Here is a 19,097-nt window from a genome sequence, read left to right on the forward strand (position 1 = left end):
TTGTTTTTTTTCTGGTAATGAATTTAAGAGGTCTGTTTATTAGAACTCTGATCAGGAAGGAAACAAAGGTCTGTCCCTTTTTTTATGAAATGGTATAAAAAGTGTGCACACTTCAAAATGCAGAAAAGACAGAAATTAAAAGCTTAAATAACTCCAAACAGCAGGGTTCATCGGTAATGGAAGGTTTTCTTAAATGACTTTGACAGCTTTTGCAGGTGCACATACTATGTCACTTCATCTAGTGGAGCTTTGAAAAAGATTTATGGCTCTCCATTTAGAATTTATTAAGAGGATTTTTTTTCTTTTTTGCAAAGCAGTCTGGACATACTCCTCCCTCCTAGTCATTTTTATTGCAACTCTGAGAGGAAAGTCATCTATTCAAAAACATATGTTGTATTTTGGTCTCAGTGGCTATTTCATGGTGCCTTAAATGATTGTGAATATGCTTGTTTAGTCCTGAAAATGTGCCTATAGTATATTTCTTTCTTTTAAGATTTTTAATCAAGATTTTAAATATTTTAATGTACATCTCATTTTATTTATGTTAGCATTCACCAATTGGATGTAAAAAAAAAATTCCTCCTATAATACCACACCCATAAAAATTCAAAAATCCATCTCCAAAGAGAGAGGGAAAGGCAGAAATGTCTCTCTTATTTTTATTTACTTCATCGGCATAAGTTGTGTCATACTCTGCCTTTGTATACTATGCTGTTGCTGCTGGTATCCACTAATGTGCAGAGTAATGGCAAACAGTAATACTTTCAGAAGACCTCTCAAAAGAGCCCAGGCAAGGGTAACTGTTAAGCCCTGTGGCATATGCTGGTTCTAATCAGCTTGTTCAAATCCAATTTTCCAAAGACACACCTTTTCCTTTTTTTTTTTAACCTGACACATTCACTCTTTGAAACTATTGTTTGTTTCTAGGAGCCAGTCAGTGTAATCCCATGGGATTTTATTCTGTTGATAGAATTAATGCTTCCATATAAAAAGCCTGTTGCAGATGCTTTTTTTATTTGTATTTTTGATAAGCATTTTTAAAAAATGGAATGAATTCTTCATTTTGGAATAGCCCTTCTTCTCTTGAAGACTTCTTGTTTCATCACTGAGATGATTTATGGTTGCAACAACTAAATCTGATGTGTCTGCAGAACCGGGCTCTCCACTTGCAGGACTGAGGCCTTCATTTGTTTTAAATGAGAAATTTATCTGGAATCGACACATCAGTGGGAATCTCTATTGAGAATTAGTTCATTCACAATACTATGGACTCAAAGTATTTTAATGGCTCCAACACAGATAAATGTTTAGACAACTGAGTGTCACTGCTGCTAGCCATAAAGAGGATATGTTTCAAAAGATACTTTCAGTAGCATTCATCACTGACGAGTCAGCTGTCCACTGTTTCATTAGATATCGACTATACAGTGTTCTGTTCCACACTCAAATATTGGTTCCATTGTAAAGTTTAGTCTGGGTTCTTTGCCTGATTTCACTTTTAAAAATAGAAAGGTCAGTAACAAGTAATATCTTCTCAGAAAAGGTATTAGAAATAGAAAAAGGTACAGAGAGGGCAATAAAAATTATTAGAGGTATGGAACACTAAGACTGTTCAGCTTGGAAAAGAGATGACGGGGGTGGGATATCATAGAGGTGTATAAAATCATGAATGGTGTGGGAAAAGTGAATAGGGAAGTGTTTTTTATCCCTTCACATAACACAAAAAACAGGAGTCACCTGATTAAGTTAATAGGCAGCAGGCTTAAAACAAACAAAATTCACACAACACACAGTCAGTCTGTGGAACACATTGCCAGGGGTGCTGTGAAGGCCAATTCTATAACTAGGTTAAAAAAAAAATTAGATAAGTTCATGGAGGTTAGGTCCCTCGGTGGCTGTTAGCCAAGATGGTCAGGGATGCAATCCCATGCTGTTTGGTATCCCTAGCCTCTGACTGCCAGAGACTGGGACTGAGCAACAGGGGATGGATCTCTTGATGATTGCCCTGTTCTGATCATTCCCTTTGAAGCATCTGGCACTGGCCACTTTTGGGAGACAAAATAGTAGGCTAGAAGATGGACCCAGTATGGTCAGACCCAGTAAGGCCATTCTTATGTTCTTTTCAGCTGGTAAATCATTAAGGCCATATGTTTCCTCTCTGTGGTAAAGCAGTGCAGAAAAGACTAAGATCCATGAAAAAAGTACTACAAAATTTAGCTGCATAAATTAAAATATTTCTTGTCATTCAGTCTTGAAGAAAAACATATTTGTGGTAACCTGCAATCTATATACCCAGAGACACTCATGGAGAAGAAAAAGTATTATAGACACTGTGTTGGTGTTTATGTAGAACAATGCTCTAGTTCATTGTGGCAGCATCTGTACTAGGTGGCATAGTGAAATCTTCAGTGAGCTTTTCCAAGCAGTTTGAGATAAAGCCACACTTTCTCAACATCAGGGACTCATTGTAAGCTTAGACATTCACTGAACCATCTGCGATAATGATGTACAGATTTCTGGCAGTAGCACTTCTCTATAGTAGTGTATGGTTGGTTTGTTTGGTTTTTTTAAGTTAGCTAACATAGGTACTTCAACTTCACACACATTTCACAATGGTCAGTTTTCTGTTATGTGAAGATCTTTTCTGTGGCTCTTCTGCATATGTTAATTGTCACATAAGTGTTACAGATGCATAGAATTTTGAGGCAGGTTTCTGCCCTTTCCATTGTACAAGCCACCAAAATTTCTGTCCCAGAGCTTTTATTAAGGTAATTGAAACATTTGTTCAAGTACAGTAAAACACTTCAACAGAATTCTGCATACCACATGGAAAAGAAGATACATAAAAAGCCTCATGCTTCATTTAATATTCACTATTCCAGAAATGACTTAATTTCTCATATACAGTTAGCCACTTGTACTTGTGTGAAGTTCTAAAGTTTATGTCTGGAAACACTGAACCACAGTTATTTGTCTAAGATACTTGCAAGAAAAAATAGCCTGTGCTCTTCAGTGCAGCTTCTTCATCTTCAACTTATTCAACTGGTATTAAGGATTTACATGAATTATTAGGCTATCTATGTCCATAAAGAAAAATGTACTGCATTGTTTACTCTTTTATTGGTGATGTTTGAGTTCTTTTGGTCCTCCTTTGAGAATCTCTAAAGGACCTCCCTTATCAATACATAATACATAATGCTCCCCATCAAAGGCTCAATTCTTCTAGGGTCTCTACTCTCATTGAAATAAATGAGTAGAGGGTGGTCAGACCCCAAATGAACAGTGATCAAAGGGCAAGAAACTAAAGAAAGCTCACAATGTTAATTTTTCCTCTCCAGACGCGTTTCAACCAACAACTTCCCAATGTCAGCAATCATGATTCTGCCCTGGATGATGATGATGAAATGGACAGAACAAGCAAGTAAGCAACCTCTGTGTCTGAGAGAGACAGAGAGAGATTATATGTATGTCAGTGTGTCCCACAAATGGATTTTTAAACCAGTTGAGTTCACATGAGTGAATATTTTGCCAGTGTGACCCCTGACTCAAAAATTGCTACATGTTCTATGGTCTAATATGCAGGGGCGACTCTAGACATCAGCTAAACAAGCAGATGCCTAGGGCGGCAAAATATATGGGGCCCCAGCTCATAATACAGGGGCCCCAGCTCATACCAGAAGTGGCGTCCCGACTGGATCCTGACCGCCCCAGGCGGCGGTAACCAGCCTGTTGTTCTGCTGCCGAGTGCGGCAGGGCAGGGAGCCGGCTAAGTGGGGAACCTGTCCCTGCCGCTCTCCTGCAGGCAGCTGCCACCCCCAACCCCTCAGGCAGGAGCCAGGAGCGCGGTCCTGCCCGGCTGCAGAGGACAGGCTGCTCCTCCTCCGCTTGTCCCCGCCGCTGCAAGCCAAGGAGCAGTCCATCCTCTGCAGTCGGGGCAGGGCCGCACTACCGGCTCCGCCTGGGGGTGGGGTAGGGGGGTTGGCTGCTGACCCCAGAAAAGTGATGGGAGCCGGTAGCAAGTGATGGGAGCCAGTAGCAAGGCCCTTCCCCGGCTGCAGAGGACAGGCCGCTCCTCCTCAGCTTGTCCCTGCCGCTCTCCCATGGTCAGTGGCCACCCCACACCCCCCAGGTGGGAGCTGGTAGCACATCCCTGCTCTGGCTGTAGAGGATGGGGAGAACATGGTGCCCAGGCGTGCCGCTCCTACTCGGCTTGTCCTGCCTCTGCATCCTCCTCCTCCCCTCTGCAACGCTTCCTGCCAGGGGAGGGGAGAGGGGAGCGGGGAGCAGAGTGGCAGCCCAGGCTGAGCCCAGCTCGTGCCAGGGCCAAGGCAAAGACCAAGGATGAGCGGAGCTGGGATCCAGCAGCAGCCCCAACCCCTGGCCCTGGGAGTGGCGGTGTTGGGAGGTGAATCCACCTTGGGCCAGATCCGGAGCAAGGTAAGAGTTGGGCCAGGCGGGAGGGTTTTGTTCAAATTAAACGTTAAAATTATACTAGTAGGAAAGGTTTCAAAGTAGCAGCCATGTTAGTCTGTATCTGCAAAAAGAACAGGAGTCCTTGTGGCACCTTAGAGACTAACACATTTATTTCAGCATAAGCTTTCGTGGGCTACAGCTCATCTGATGAAGTGGGCTGTAGCCCACGAAGCTTATGCTGAAATAACGTTGTTAGTCTCTAGGGTGCCACAAGTACTCCTGTTCTTTTTATTAGTAGGAATTTTTTTATTTCACTAACTACAAATTCTCTGTTTTCATTTTTTAAAAAACTTCAAAATAGTCAAATCAAAACTGCAAAGTGCAAACATGTAAAAGCCAAAAAAAAAAAAGAGCCAGGCGGGGGGGGGCAGCCAAAATTTTTTTTGCTTGGGGCATCAAAAAGCTACAGCCGGCCCTGCTAATATGGAAATAAAATCCTACTTTTAGTAGCAGAGAAACAGGCAACATATTATTACTATTATTTATTTGTATTATTATAGTCATGGACTAGGACGCCTTTGTGCTTGGCACTGTACACTCAACAAAAGGATGGTCCCTCTCCCAACGAGCTCATATCTACATGCAAGACAAGAGACAACAGACTGATACAAACAAATAGATGAGGTAGTGCCAGGAAACAAGGAGACAATATTGGTCAGCATGAAAGTCAGTGATCTTAGCACACAAGCAGCCTAACCATTGTCAAGTCTTTTGAAGGCATCACAGCAATGGAGAGCTTTTAGGAGGATTTTGAAGGAGAATAATAGGTAGTTTTGTGGATTTTTCTACCCAAATGTAAGCCATATGGGGAATAAACATTCTCATAAGCAGACTAGGGAAGTGTGGTCTTCATGAAATTACTATACGGGGAGTTCACAACTGGTTGAAAGACTGTACTCAAAGTTTCAGGGGGAAGCCATGTTAGTCTGTATCCATAAAAACAACAAGGAGTCTGGTGGCACCTTAAAGACTAACAGATTTATTTGGGCATAAGCTTTCGGGAGTAAAAAACCTCACTTCTTCAGATGCATGAAAGCTTGTGTGGTTAAAAACTCCACATTGTGTGCATCTGAAGAAGTGGGTTTTTCACACGTGGAAGCTTATGCCGAAATAAATCTGTTAGTCTTTAACAGTCTTTAGGAGCCATCGGACTCCTTGTTGTTCTCAAGGTGTAGTTATCAGTGGTTCACTGTCAAACCGGCGGGATATATCTGATGGGGTCCCACAGGAGTCTGTGGTGGATCTAGTACTATTCAATATTTTCATCAGTGACTTGGATAATGGAGTGGAGAGTATTCTTACAACACCAAGCTGGGAGGGTTTGCAACCGCTTTGGCGGACAGAATTAGAATTCAAAAGAACCTGGATAAATTGGAGAATTTACTGAATTTCATCTTATTGAGTTCAGATCAAGACAACTGCAAAGTACTATGCAAAGGAAGGCAAAATCAAAGCACAACTACAAAATTGAGAATAATTGGCTAGGCTATAGTACTGCTGAAAAGGATCTGTGAAAATTATAATGGATCATAAATTGAATGAGTCAGCAATGTGATGCTGTTGCAAAAAAGGCTAATATTATTCTGGGGTGTATTAACAGAAGTGTTGTATGTAAGACCTAGGAGGTAATTGTTCAGCTCTAGTTTCCACTGGTGAGGCCCCAGGAGCTGAAGTACTGTGTCCAATTGTGGCACCACACTTTAAGAAAAACAAATTGGACAGAGTCAAGAAGAGAGTAACAAAAATGATAAAAAGTTAGAAAACCTGATCTATGAGGAAAGGTTAAAAAAACTGGGTATGTTTAGTCTTGAAAAAAGGAGGTGGGACCTGATAAGTGTCTCCAGATATGTTAAGCACTGTTATAAAGAGGATGATGATTGATTGTTCTCCATGTCCACTGACATAGGACAAGAAGTAATTGGCTTAATCTGCAGCAAGGGAAATGTAAGTTATATAATTAGAAAGTTTTTCCTCATATAAGGACGGTTAAGCACTGGAACAGGCTTCCACAGGAGGGTGTGGAATCCTATTACTGGAAGTTTTTAAGAACAGGTTAGACAGCCACCTCTCAGGGATGATCTAGGTATACTTGGTCCTACTTCAGCACAAGGGGCTGGACTAGATGATCCTTGCCGCCCTGCGTTTCTGTGTTTATGAAGGGCTTTTTCCGAGCAGGAGGAACAGCATGGGAGAAAGCATAAAGTATTTGTTTGGAAAAATGATGAGTGGGCAATGAAGGCTGGCATCATGGGCTAATCGGAGACTTGAGTCAACATCTCAGTAGTGAATGAAAGATGATAAATAGCATGGGGATATATCATGAAGGGTCATGGAAGTGAAGTCAAGCAGTATATGTGAGGGCACTGAAACTTGTGCCTAAAGGGTCAGGTGGGACATCAACCTGGAAGTTGAAGTCACTGAGGATGAATTTGGTAGCTTGTGAGGAGAGGAGAGAGAGTCAGGAGAGAAAATCAGAGAGGCAGGCTGATGATGAGGAGTTGGGTGGATGATAGATGAGAGCAGCAGAGGGAGTTGGGGAGAGGACCATGCAGTGCTGTCTAGAAGGGAAGGAGGAGGGTGCAGTGCTGTCCAGAAGAGAAAGAGGAGGGTGAAGGGCTTAGAACTGGCAGGAACAGGAGAGGAGAATCTCAACACCCCTACCACGATCCAGTGCAGGGAGTCTGTGAGAAAGAGAGGCCTCCATAAGAGAGGGGAGCTGCAAAGGCAGTGTTAGATGAAGGGATCCAGATCCCTTTGAGAGCCAGGGGCTGGAGATAGCCAGATACGAAGAAGTTGTGTTCTTTTTAGAGATGGAGTGAGCATTCCAGAGATGGTAAGAGAAGGGGAGAAACAAAGGAGTGGGGAAGAAGGGGAATGAGTATGAGTGTAAAAATGGTGGTGGCGATGAGTGTGGAAGGTGGAGAGGGAGGGAGGGCTGGGACCTAAATTAAGAGGAATGCAGATGGGGGACCTATATTTATGTGGGTGGGAGTCGCTGACTTTCATTCTCTCCTTCCTGCCACTTGGCTACGGTTGTTGCATCCTGCTGTAGTTTTTAACTAGAATGGTAATAAGCATTGAGACTGGAGTTACAGTTGGTGTTACTTTGATGAATAGAAAAAATATCTACATGCTACCAGTAGCAGCATGATTTTTCTCCTTGTTTATCAATGGTGTCTATGTTATCATTTTCCAGTCAAATACTGTTAATATGTAGAACATATTCTATAAGGCTGTTTGTTTGTACTCTGTGAACATTATTTTCATAATGATACGCATAAAATAAATCCATCACTACTTAATGCTTACTTTACAAGACCTAGCTTCCTCTTTTATTCCTTTGGCATGTAGATACCTGCTCTCTGCTTGCACCTACATCTGTCTGCATGTTCTTATTTGCAGGTGAAATTGTCCGAACAAACGCCTGGTTAAGTCCACTTTCAAATTAAAATGGCCTCTGAATAAGCTATCCTTATTTACTTACAGAAGTTGCCATTCTGACATCATAAAATATTTTACGTTTTTAGCTGATGGCAAGTTTATTGTTTTTAGGTTATCGTCTGAAGACAGCGAGGAAGCTTCCACTTATTTTTATGATAGTGACGATTCTGGTGAAACAGGAGTAAAGTCTTATCACACAGGAGAAATGGACTTGCTGGGAGAGATTTTGGACACGCTGAGCACACACAGTTCAGATCAAGGAAAGCTCTCAGGAGCAAAGAGCCTGGATTTCTTTAGATCAATGGATGATATTGATTATAAGGCTATGGTTAGTCATCTTTTTCATGTGTAAAGCAACCTCATTAATTTAGAATAGAAGCTGGTGGAAGCTGCATGTACGGCCAGTTTATACAAGAGTAGTTCATACGGTTACAACTGTGCCTTGCTGCTGCTCCAAAAAACAGAAGCATGTTTTTCTAACAAACTCATGCTGATAGCCACAGTATGAATGCACATCAGCTGAAGATTTGGGTATACTCCTAGCCAACTTATCAATGGTGTGCCATTAGAAGTGGTAACCACCTCTAATGGCTAGTTAGGAATCCTACCCTGCTGCTGCACAGGCTTCTTATGTTCTCTCCCTCTATCCCCTGGGCAGGAATTGGTCTCAGTTATAGTTCTACAGGCTGTTAATATTAATTTGGTCTCCTCTATTGAAAATAGGTGTAAGTATATCACTCTGGGGAAGTTTCCCAGCTTGTTTAAGTCATTGGATCCAAGTAGTCATTGCTTTAGAAACCATTTCATTTTCAGTGTAGCAGTTTAAGGCTCCATCCTGCAAATGGGTCTGCCCACTCAAGGCCTCTAATTCAGTTCACAGTCCCATTGGACCCAGGGCACAGATTCTTTTTCAAGGGCAGAGCTTCTGCTTGAATCTTCAAAATCTTCATCAAATCAGCTCCCTGGTGTTGGTGGCCACTGTCAAAATACTTTTGTATCTGTAAGTTCCAACTCCCGTGTTTAGTACTTAAGATTTGCTGTTGTCAAAAGCACTCCCATATTAGCGATCCTTTGCTGGATCAATTAACTCTGATGCTAATCCATATCAACACTGATGTTATAAGCACCACACAAGGATTGCATTAATAAAATGTCCATTTTGTTTGTGAACTAAAAGATGTATTATAAATGTGTGTAACTGATTACCGAAATGAAGAACAGAAATCCCAGTGACTATGGGTGAGACAAGGTGAGTGAGGTGATATCTTTTATTGGACCACTTTCTGCTGGTGAAAGAGACAAGCTTTTGAGCTTACACAGAGCTCTTCTTCAGATCCGAGATATGTACTCAGACTGTCACAGCTAAATACAAGGTGGAAGTAGATATACCCCAGGAAAATCTGCTTCTGTACGGGGGAGGGGGGGAACCTCTGACTGCACATCTCTAGTTGTCACCTACCATTCCACAGTGGAACCCACATGAGGTGTCGTTAAACAATTACAACCCAGGGGGACCACATCCTGAAAGAAAACTTTCCCAAACTCCCTCTTCTGGCCTTCAAACAACCCTCCAACATCATTATCAGAAGCAAGCTTCCCAGAGATCAGACATACCAATTCAAAGCAGCATCAGACCCTACCAGAACAACAGATGCAAAACCTGTAGACGTCTCTCTGTTGCTACAATGAGCAATGTCCCCTACAACACACCTTTCAAGATCTGTGGGTACTACACATGCCTATCACGACATGTAGCGTACCTCATCCAATGCACTAAATGGCTCAGTAACAACTATGAGGTGAAAACAGACAGTCACTGCGCTCTCGAATGCACTCACACAGAAAAGTAATAAAAGACAAAAACAGCCTATCACCTAGGGGCGAACACTTTTCACAAAGTGATCACTCTGTATCTGACCTGTTAGTCCTCATCCTCAAAGGAAACCTGCACAGTACTTTCAGAAGATGAGCCCAGGATCTTAAAGTCATAACTGTGCTAGACACTAAAAATCATGGTCTTATAAAAACATTGGATTTATGGCTTATTACAACAATCTGTAACTCACTAACCCCCCTTTTTTGTCCTATGACTGGAGATGAGTTAACTGTCCACTTCACCTTGAAAGGTCTTACAATGTGTTTTAACTACTTATGCTAAACAACCTGTCCCACCTTGCACTTAGCAGTGACCTTGGGAATATCTTGCCCAAACTTGGAGAAGAACTCTGTGGAGCTTGAAAACTTGTCTCTTTCACCAACAGAAATTGGTCCAATACAAGATATTACTTCAGCCACTTGTCTCTCTAATATCCTGGGACCAACACTGCCAAACAGTGGCCATGGGTCTGAATCTCAATTTATCTCACAATGCAAAACCACCACCGCAATTGACACAAGCTATACCTTTGTTTACTGCACAGCTGTGTGGTCAAGGTTGAATGGGCAATTGAGACTGAACTCCTTAGTCATTCCTAGAGCTGATCTTTAAACATTGGGATGAGGCAATGTCAAAAAGCTTGCATTGCAGTTTCCCTGCTATGCTGTTCTGTATCTACGGAAATCCAGGGGATGTATATCCTTTCATGAACACAGGATTTTTCTTTCAGTGATGTGAGTGCAAGGGTTCTTCTTGTGACATTAACTATAACAACACATTCTTTGTTTCAGAACAAGTCTAGTGCACCTAGTGAGAGCAACCTCGCTCTGCTCTGTAGTGGTACTAATGATCTAGTGGAGTGGAATCTTGGTCAGGATGATAGTGTTCTTCGTGGGAAACAGCTCCCTCCATCGCCAAGGAAGCAAGTTGATTTTAGTGACCAGATGGAATCTGTCTCTGTGCTGCAAGAGGAAAATAGTGACAAAATCCTTAGTGCTGACCATGTGGATTTCCCTAAAGATTTTGTAAAGTCATCTTCTCCAACACGATCAGTTGCACAGCTTGCTTCTCTGGAATTTTCCCAAGTAGATGACTCCTTCCATAGGAAGATAAAACCGAATGAAACACTAAGCAATACCTCAGAGGATCAGCTCCCAGTGAACCTTTGTCAGCATCCATCCATTCTAATTCCTTGGCAAAAAGAAAGGGATGAAGGAAAGGAAACCCCAGAAGAAAGCGGGCTTCTTCATGAAGTTGTGTCATTATGTAAAATGACCTCTGCTTTCCACCACAGTTTAAACATTTCAGAGGATCATTACTCGAGTAATAGCAGTGGAAATAAAGCCTAAGGGAACTTTGAGAAGAGAAACTACTTCCATGAGAGGTTAAAGAGAGATTACTCAGGAGTCCACGTAATACATGATAACCAAAAGATCACAAAGGAATAATTACTTTTACATTTTAAAATACTTCTGTTTGTTTAGTACATGGATTTAGACATCTGCTTATATGTTTCTCAGTTAATTCGTTGGCTGTGTTTAAGTCCACAAGATGGAACTAAATATACTAATGCACTCTTAAATCAGGTACTAGTTTGTATGTATTGAAATATACAACTGGTGCATGGTGCTTACTAATGTTCCTTTGTGCATATATCCAGATACTGAAGGTACTGTATTATTCCTGTTGGGCATGAAATGAACAAAAGAGTTCAAATTTTTCAGAAAATTACAAATATCGATGTTTTGTAATGATTTAATTGCCTTAATCATTTGGGAAAAGGTTTAAATATCTTACAAGATGACTTGCAAACATTCAGAAGAGCAATAATGATTTTCCATGGCAGGTATCTCCTTGAGCAAAGGGGGAAAAGACCTTTTCTAAACTAAAAGATCTCTTGTCAATAATAGGGAGCTTGTTATAAACAGAAACTGTGGCCATGTCTTCCAGACCTTGAAAAGATAGTGCATTCTTTTCTCTCATGAAGTGCTGAATTATAATGTGAAGTTACTTAACTTCTGTTTACAACTAAGGCACTTTAAAGACATATTATCCAGTGTCTCAGTGTAGATGTTTTCATCTAGGAATTTTCAGAAAGGAAAGTGTAAGTGAAATTGATAGATTTTATTGCTGTTTTTTAAATTTCTACAATTTAATAATTCTGTACTAAAATTAATTTGTGCCACTGCTGAACATGACCATTTGATTTTTACAAGCCCCCTTTAAAAGAAACACAAAATTATTGTTTTTCTTCTTAGGAGTTTTGTTTAGTTGTGCTATGCAGTATTTTAAAGAGCCATGAATGAAGATTACTTATAACACTAGACATCAAATTGGTTCAGCTATTAAGAATGCAAATTACAAGAAAGGGAATTAAATGGATGCTGCATGTACTATATTTAGGCATAAACGTTTATCCCCCTTCGAGCATGTAGCATTCCTAAAGGATATTTCTGTATTTAAAATTCAAATAGTAGATTCCTCCCTGAGTGGAGCACATCTCTTCATTGTCCTTGTCCACCCCTCTTTGTCCCCTACCCTCTGTGGATCAGAACGAGTACTTTCTGGGGTGAACCACACTAGGCCAAAAATGGCAACTTTGAATACTGTCTATTGGCATGTGTAACACAAAGCAAGGAGTAACAGGATTTGGCATTGCAAGGAATGCTCTCCCACTCTTCCTCACCGACAGCAGGAATCTTCTTCTGTGGCAAGGACGGCTTAGTGGTATCCTCAGCACAGACCAGGGAGAGCAAGTTGAAGAAGTTAGGGGTTAGGGGCAGGTTGGGCTGCAGTACTTTGGTAGTGGATCACTGCACAGGTTAACACCAGTTGTCATGTTTGGGTTTACAAAGGAAGTTTCCTCTTGGCTAATGTGATTTGGCTTTTCTTTTCCTGTTTTATCACCATGAGCATCAGGCAATTGGTTATGTCAGGTGGCTCAAGGGATTTGGTGTGTGATCCCTTTGGGGAGGTTGTGGGGCAGTGGCTGTTCAATGCTCTGCCCATGAGATCTAGTGTCTAATACTATCTTGTCATTTCACATAACTTGTTGGCAACATCCCTGGCATTGTAAAAGAAGGTCTTGTATCCCAAACTACAGACTCCGGATGGGAGAAAAGGAGTGGGGAGGCAGATTTTAGCAACACCACTGGTGAGGATGGGCCGCATGACTGGGTAATGGTATGAGGCCCCTCCACCAAGGTGCCCCGTTTTACGTACAAAGGAAAAGGTCAGGACTCACAATTCATAATATAATGTCCTTGGCTGATTAGAACATGAAAGTTTTTATAAGTGTGTTCAGTGTATATTTCTAAAGAGGACCTCAGCAGCTTATTGGTGCTGAGGATGATTGTAAGATTTGCATCCTAATCTGTAATAGGGTTTTCTGTAGTACATATCACCATAGTATCTGAGATGCGAGTGGAGTCTTTATTTGTGTTATCCCAAAAAGTGGCACTTGGCAAAGCTGTGTCTGAGTTACTGAGGACCAAAATCATTAACCCATAAACTATTAAACATTTTAGTTGGGTTTTCAGATATCAAGAAATAGGAAGTGTCAGGTCTGAACAGTGTTTAAATGGCGCAGCTCGAAGGAAAACACAGGATGTTGCAGGAGGTGGTACAGGAATTGGGAAGCGGCATTTTTCTTTGATGGTCCTGAATCAGTACCCAGGTGGGTTATGCTGTGCTGTTAGGGGCATTTAGGATAAGACAGGAAAAAGAAAAGTTCTACCAATCTCTTAGCACTTCTTGTTTGATTGCTACTCTGATAACACTAGAAAAATGAAATGTTCAGTTGCATTCTTATTTGTGTAACTGCATTTTGCTAACCTTAATTCCCAGATTCAACTGAGTACAATATTCTTTTCCTGTTGTGTGGGGTTCCTGTGTACAGTCCCACCCTTGAGAAGGCAGCTTTCCTTTGTAGGTTTAACAGGGTTGCCACTCTCTGGTTGCATGCCTCCTTGCATACAGGTCAGAGAAAGTCGCTCTTGCCACTCATTGCTTGCTCTGCAATAGCCCTTCTTCAAATAACTTGCCCCTCTGACTAGGTTACCATTTATAGTCCACCCCTCCTGGTGGGCTTACAAAGTCCAACAGGACAACTGCCCAGATGCTGCTGCCAGATGCATTCAGCCCTCCTCGGGCTCTGTGCCACTATACCAGTGGCAGGCAGGGGAATCCGGAGCCACCTCTTATATCAGGTTCCAGCTCAGCGACCTTATAATGAGCAATCCAGGTCCTCATTCCCATTCCCTGGCACTGTTTCCCCAGTCTCCTTCCTACCAAGCCTCCATATCCTCTCTTTCCTGGTTCTCAGTTTACTACTGGAGCCTACTGTACTCCCCATGGCTACTTCACCCCTCCTAGCCTCTTGCCAGACTCCTTACACCAGAAAAGGATCCCAGAGCTTACTCTCGCCTTGGAATTCCTCCTTGCTTCAGTAGGCCTCCCTCCTTCCAGGGGAGCAACTGTGGACTCCTTTACCTGCAAGCTGCCTGCTGCTTTCAGCCTCTTGGTTTTTTAGTGCTGGCCCAGCCCTCCCCCAAGCTGGGCTTCCCTCTCAATTAACCCTGGCACTCCTCTCAGGTGACCTAATTAGTGCGTCAGGCCCTCATTCACCCTATCAGGACTGGTGTGGGGTGTACACCATATCACAATAAATGAAGTGAATTCTTGGGTAGGGCTAGGAGGAATCAGAATGAGATAATGTGAAAAGACATTAGGAATCTACTGGGATAATAGGTACTATGCACATTTGTAAGATGTTATATTAAATGCTTTTATATCTTAGAGACTTATCAGTTTCTGTCTTGGAGGAAAAAATAAGGTTATCAGAAATTCCAGTCATGTTTACTTTTAAATCTATAAAAGCATCTTTCAGGAATGCAGCATGAGATTTAAGGATGGGGTTTTCAAAAACATCTAATGGACCATCTTTCACTGAGTTTTGATAGGAGTTGGGCACCTGACTCCCTTAGGCACTTCACTGGAGGATAGTTTGTAGACAATACCAGGTTGCTAATGTCCCTTTAATGATTATTAGGAGTAAAGCACTGAAAAAAATGATTTGGGATTTGTACAACACTGATGCCTTGAGGGGTTATTGTTTTATAAGTAATATTCACATCTCTGATAAGTGAAATTGAAGAAGTAGAAAGTTAATAGATGACTCTTAAAATTCAACTTTTTCAATTATTTTTATTGCAATAGCCATGAATGTGTTAGGGTTGCCACACTAATGTCAAATCCTTCCCATATTGCTGATATGATTCGTAGAATGTTTACAGTATTTTGACTATTGTCTTCCTTCTTTTTGAACCTACATACCTTAACATATAGCCTCGTTGTCTATGTCTGATTAATTTAAATTTAGCCACATTTTTAGATTCTTTACCACTTGACATCAAATGTCTTTTTGAAAGGCTAATATTGGTGCCTTATTTAAACATACAAAATTACCAGGCATCTTCCATATTAACAACAAAAAACCAGTTAGCCATGCCAAATTTATCAAATAGAGTAGCAACTCTGCTATGTTCAGCCAACACAGCTCTACTCTGTCCTTAGTGCAGTATCAGTCTGTCTGTAGGCCACGTCTACAGTATTTTGATTATCACAAAGAGTCCCATGATAAGAAAAATTGTCCATGTCAAGGATTTTACAAGTTTTCAACTATTCTCATCTGTGTGAATTCTCCTAATGCCTTCTAAAGCATCAGCATTAATCTTCATCTACTGATGAGAGCTGAACTCAGTTCAGTGAAAAAGCTGCTCAGGACTCGAGTAGAGGCACCTGTTTTTTAGCTGAATCAGTATCTTTATGAGCGTCCCATTTTCCCCCCATGAGGGAAATAAGAGATTTTTTTGATTTAACATTGCACTCTCTTATTCCATACTTAGGGACAAAGTCCTGACCTAGTCAGTTACACTGGGACTTGGATTTCAGATCTTGAGTTCATCTCTAATAGATTGTGCACCGTGCCTCCATGAAGTGAGCCATATCCCCATTCTGCTTAGAGAAAAACAACATGAGAGCATCAGGAGAAGGGACAGTCACTCTTCAGGATTCCCCTCTCTGACTTTTCCCTGTATTGTTCCACTGGGGTGATACAGCTGGGCCCCTCAACCCATGAGCAGAGGGTTCATCCCCCAGAACCTGTGGATCTTCATGGGTATTCTGGAGTCCTGGGCCTTGTCTCATTCCAGCTGTTTTGCAGTATGACTCCAATGAAGCCTTTTCATCAAATCCCGCACAGGGGGGAAGCATGATCTGTGGCCCCCATTATAGCCTTCTCATCTCTCCATGTGTAGATCCCCAATACTGTGAAAATCCTTTACAGAAGTCCAGGGGTGACAGAACCATGGATGCCAATCCCTGACCTCCCTGTATGCATGCAGAGAAGATCTGTACAGGAGATGATTGAGGACAGTCTGTCAGTCACAGTGCCATGTATTGGGGTATCATCACTTCAAAAATAGGCTTGTTTTGAAGGAAGAGTGGAGTTCGAGAAGCCGAGAAATAATTGTCCTGACTGAAACCTTCACAGTCACGTAACATTACTGAGAGGGATATTGCTGATTGGCTGAAGGTGGGATTTTCACAAAGTCTCAGCATTAGCTAGACTCCGCTTTCAGGGAAGTCAGTGGGCGTTTTAACATTGACTTCAGTGGGAGCAGACTTAGACAAGCACTGAGCAACTTTGAAATCCTACCTAACTGTTAAATTTTTTAAGATTTCAAAATTTGGGTTTGTATGTCTTTCAGGCTGTAGAATGAGTTTTTCCTAACCTTGTGTTGTTGTTAATTATATATTTCTAGGCAAAGAATTTTAAATCAGTTAAATAGCCTCTAATTTTCCATCCACAATTAATTGTGGGTTCAGTTCTACAGAACAATCAGTTGTGCACCCCTCAAATCATATTGGTAAATGTCTATAATCTGTTTTATGTGCATGTAATTGATTGAGGGAACAAAACTTCATGCAGGGAAACTAGATTCTAGGTTGAGACCCTTTTGAAAATGTGACCCTTTGTGTAATAAAACTTACATTAGTAGCCCATTCAGGAGCAGAGAGCCTACACAACTGCTGATCCATGGAAGCTTTGCCCTCCATCCTCCCTGTCAATACTATTGCAAGGATTGTGGCTGTTCCGAGGGGTTTACATAGGGGTTTCTGTCTTAGCAGATGCTTATTGTCACATAGGGCACCATGGGCAGACTGCCCAAAAGAAGTTAGGTGCCTAAGTCTCTAGTTTTGGGATCACTGCTATGCCCAATATTCCCACTGAAACCCTGAAGGCATCTAAACCCACTGGACTCCCTAGAAGCCCACATGTCTGCCCCTGAGCACACACAGTGCTTCCTCCCCGTGGGCAACTGGATATCTATTTCCTGTGTAAGCCCCAGAATGATGCACAAACCAGGAGAAAACAAGCTTTCAGCGTTGAACTTGCCTGAGGGGTCTAATCCAGTAGGCATGCTCAAAGGCTGCCCACTGAATCAGGCCCCTATAGATGAGCTTATACAGAACAGTCAGAGGAAGCAGAGGAAAAGGACCTGTCTTGTATCTTTTAGCACAGTGGTTAGGGTACTCCCCTGGGAGGTGGGAGAAGGGGTTTGAACAGCGATCTGCTACCTGTTAGGTGAACACTCTATTCATGGGCCTGTGGGATTTCAGCGGGGCTGAGGGTTTCAACCAAAATAATTTGGTGAAGTTATACAAATTTATTAAACGTTTTGGTGTCGCTGAATCTGCATTTTTCACCAAAACAAGTTTAGGTTGAAAACTTTTGCCCAGCTGTAGTTGAGATGAAAAGTTCAAAAGATGAAAAGTTCACATTTAGAATCCACTAACAGTATTAGCCCTGGAACAATAGAAGTGGAATTCCAGTAAATTGACGTTTGATTCTGATTGTTTAAAATGCTGTTATGTTTCTGTTAAAGTAAGGGAGCTATTTGGATGTGGAAGGACACGTATTGACTTTCAAAAAATTACTGGATTTTGTGCAATATTTTTCCTTTTCTTTTTTTGAAGTAATTTAGTTCCAGCAAATATGCACATCTGCTTTTCAAGCAGATCCTTGAGATCATATTTTTGGAACTGTATAAAATTACATGTAGCATTTTAATATGGTTGTATGATAAAAATATAAACAGTACGTTGTCACCTGGCAAATGTGCATCTCCAAATGTGACTGGAAATGATTGTGTTTGTCATGTTATTGTACTATAGTAATAGACATGGTTTCAGCAGTGATTAATAAACAAGTCAGCAAAAGTAATAATGTCTATCTTTTACTCACAGTATGTTACAAGAACATAGTGGGAGTAACTTCTGTTTAGACATTTAGAACTTCTGATGCTTAGTTTATCACTTGATTTTTTTTAACAAGTTAAGCATCTATTCTCAATATAATCAATACAATCAATGCTAGATAATAATTTATGGTTGTTACTGTATGTATATCCAGAATCTAGTTTGTGACAGCCCTAATTGTGATAAATCATTGCTCAAATCAATTGTTACCAGTACCTTTTAATTTTTTGTAAATTAAATTATATATTGATGTACATTTTGTTTTAACCTTCAAGCTTCTGTCGAGAACTGGTTTAAATTAATTTACTTGAATGGGGTGATAAAGCACTGTGGAATAGTTAGTTTTGAATGCAACACACAAACAAGCATATATTGTGTTAATTCACCATTTTGTTCAGGAGAAGATAAGTAAAAATGTTTCATTTGTTCAAAGAAATAACTGTTTTTTTAAATCTGTGTCTGAAAGAGAGAAGGAAAAAGCATCAGCATTGAACAGAGAGTAATAACCTATCTTGGCATTATTCCTAACTTTTTTCAGAGCTTTTTTTAGCATCTTTGGAAAAAGTCTTTCTAAAGCTCTTATGGGCCAGTAGGGACATCTTTAATTACCTACAGGAAAGACATGAAGTACAGGATGTTTTGAGATATAATGCTTTTATTGATCCTTTTAATAATCACAGAGGTATTTAAATAAATTGTTAACACTGTTGTCTAGCATGTTTATAATTAGATCAGCCACTGGCTTTTATTAAAACTGCCACCAAATTTAGGACTTTACTCTGTGCTGTCGCACATTTTAGCCTACAGTATGAAGTCATCTTCAGAATTACAGACCAGACCTTAAGACTACTACCAGTAGCACACTGTGTATGTACAATAAATTGTGTTTTTTCCAAGTTATAATGTCAGTGCAAAGTTTTTGGTGAACTCCACGTTACCATGAAGTGCCCCACATTGTGTTATAAAATAAAATTTACCAAAATCA

The 19,097-nt window shown here is 40.9% G+C and overlaps 1 protein-coding gene across 2 annotated transcripts in view; it reads left to right on the forward strand.

The window, feature by feature from the left end:
• The window catches only part of DENND1B (DENN domain containing 1B), a 250,487-nt gene extending 231,390 nt beyond the window's left edge, over positions 1–19,097 (forward strand). For both annotated transcript variants that reach the window (XM_032770891.2, XM_032770892.2), the window contains 3 exons: positions 3,339–3,421; positions 8,026–8,242; positions 10,582–19,097. In XM_032770891.2, the coding sequence (XP_032626782.1) occupies positions 3,339–3,421; positions 8,026–8,242; positions 10,582–11,139 (858 nt within the window). In that variant the 3' untranslated portion in view covers positions 11,140–19,097. The remainder of the gene's footprint in view (positions 1–3,338; positions 3,422–8,025; positions 8,243–10,581) is intronic.

Source organism: Chelonoidis abingdonii, chromosome 7 (assembly GCF_003597395.2).
Source record: "Chelonoidis abingdonii isolate Lonesome George chromosome 7, CheloAbing_2.0, whole genome shotgun sequence".
Lineage (NCBI taxonomy): Eukaryota > Metazoa > Chordata > Testudines > Testudinidae > Chelonoidis > Chelonoidis abingdonii.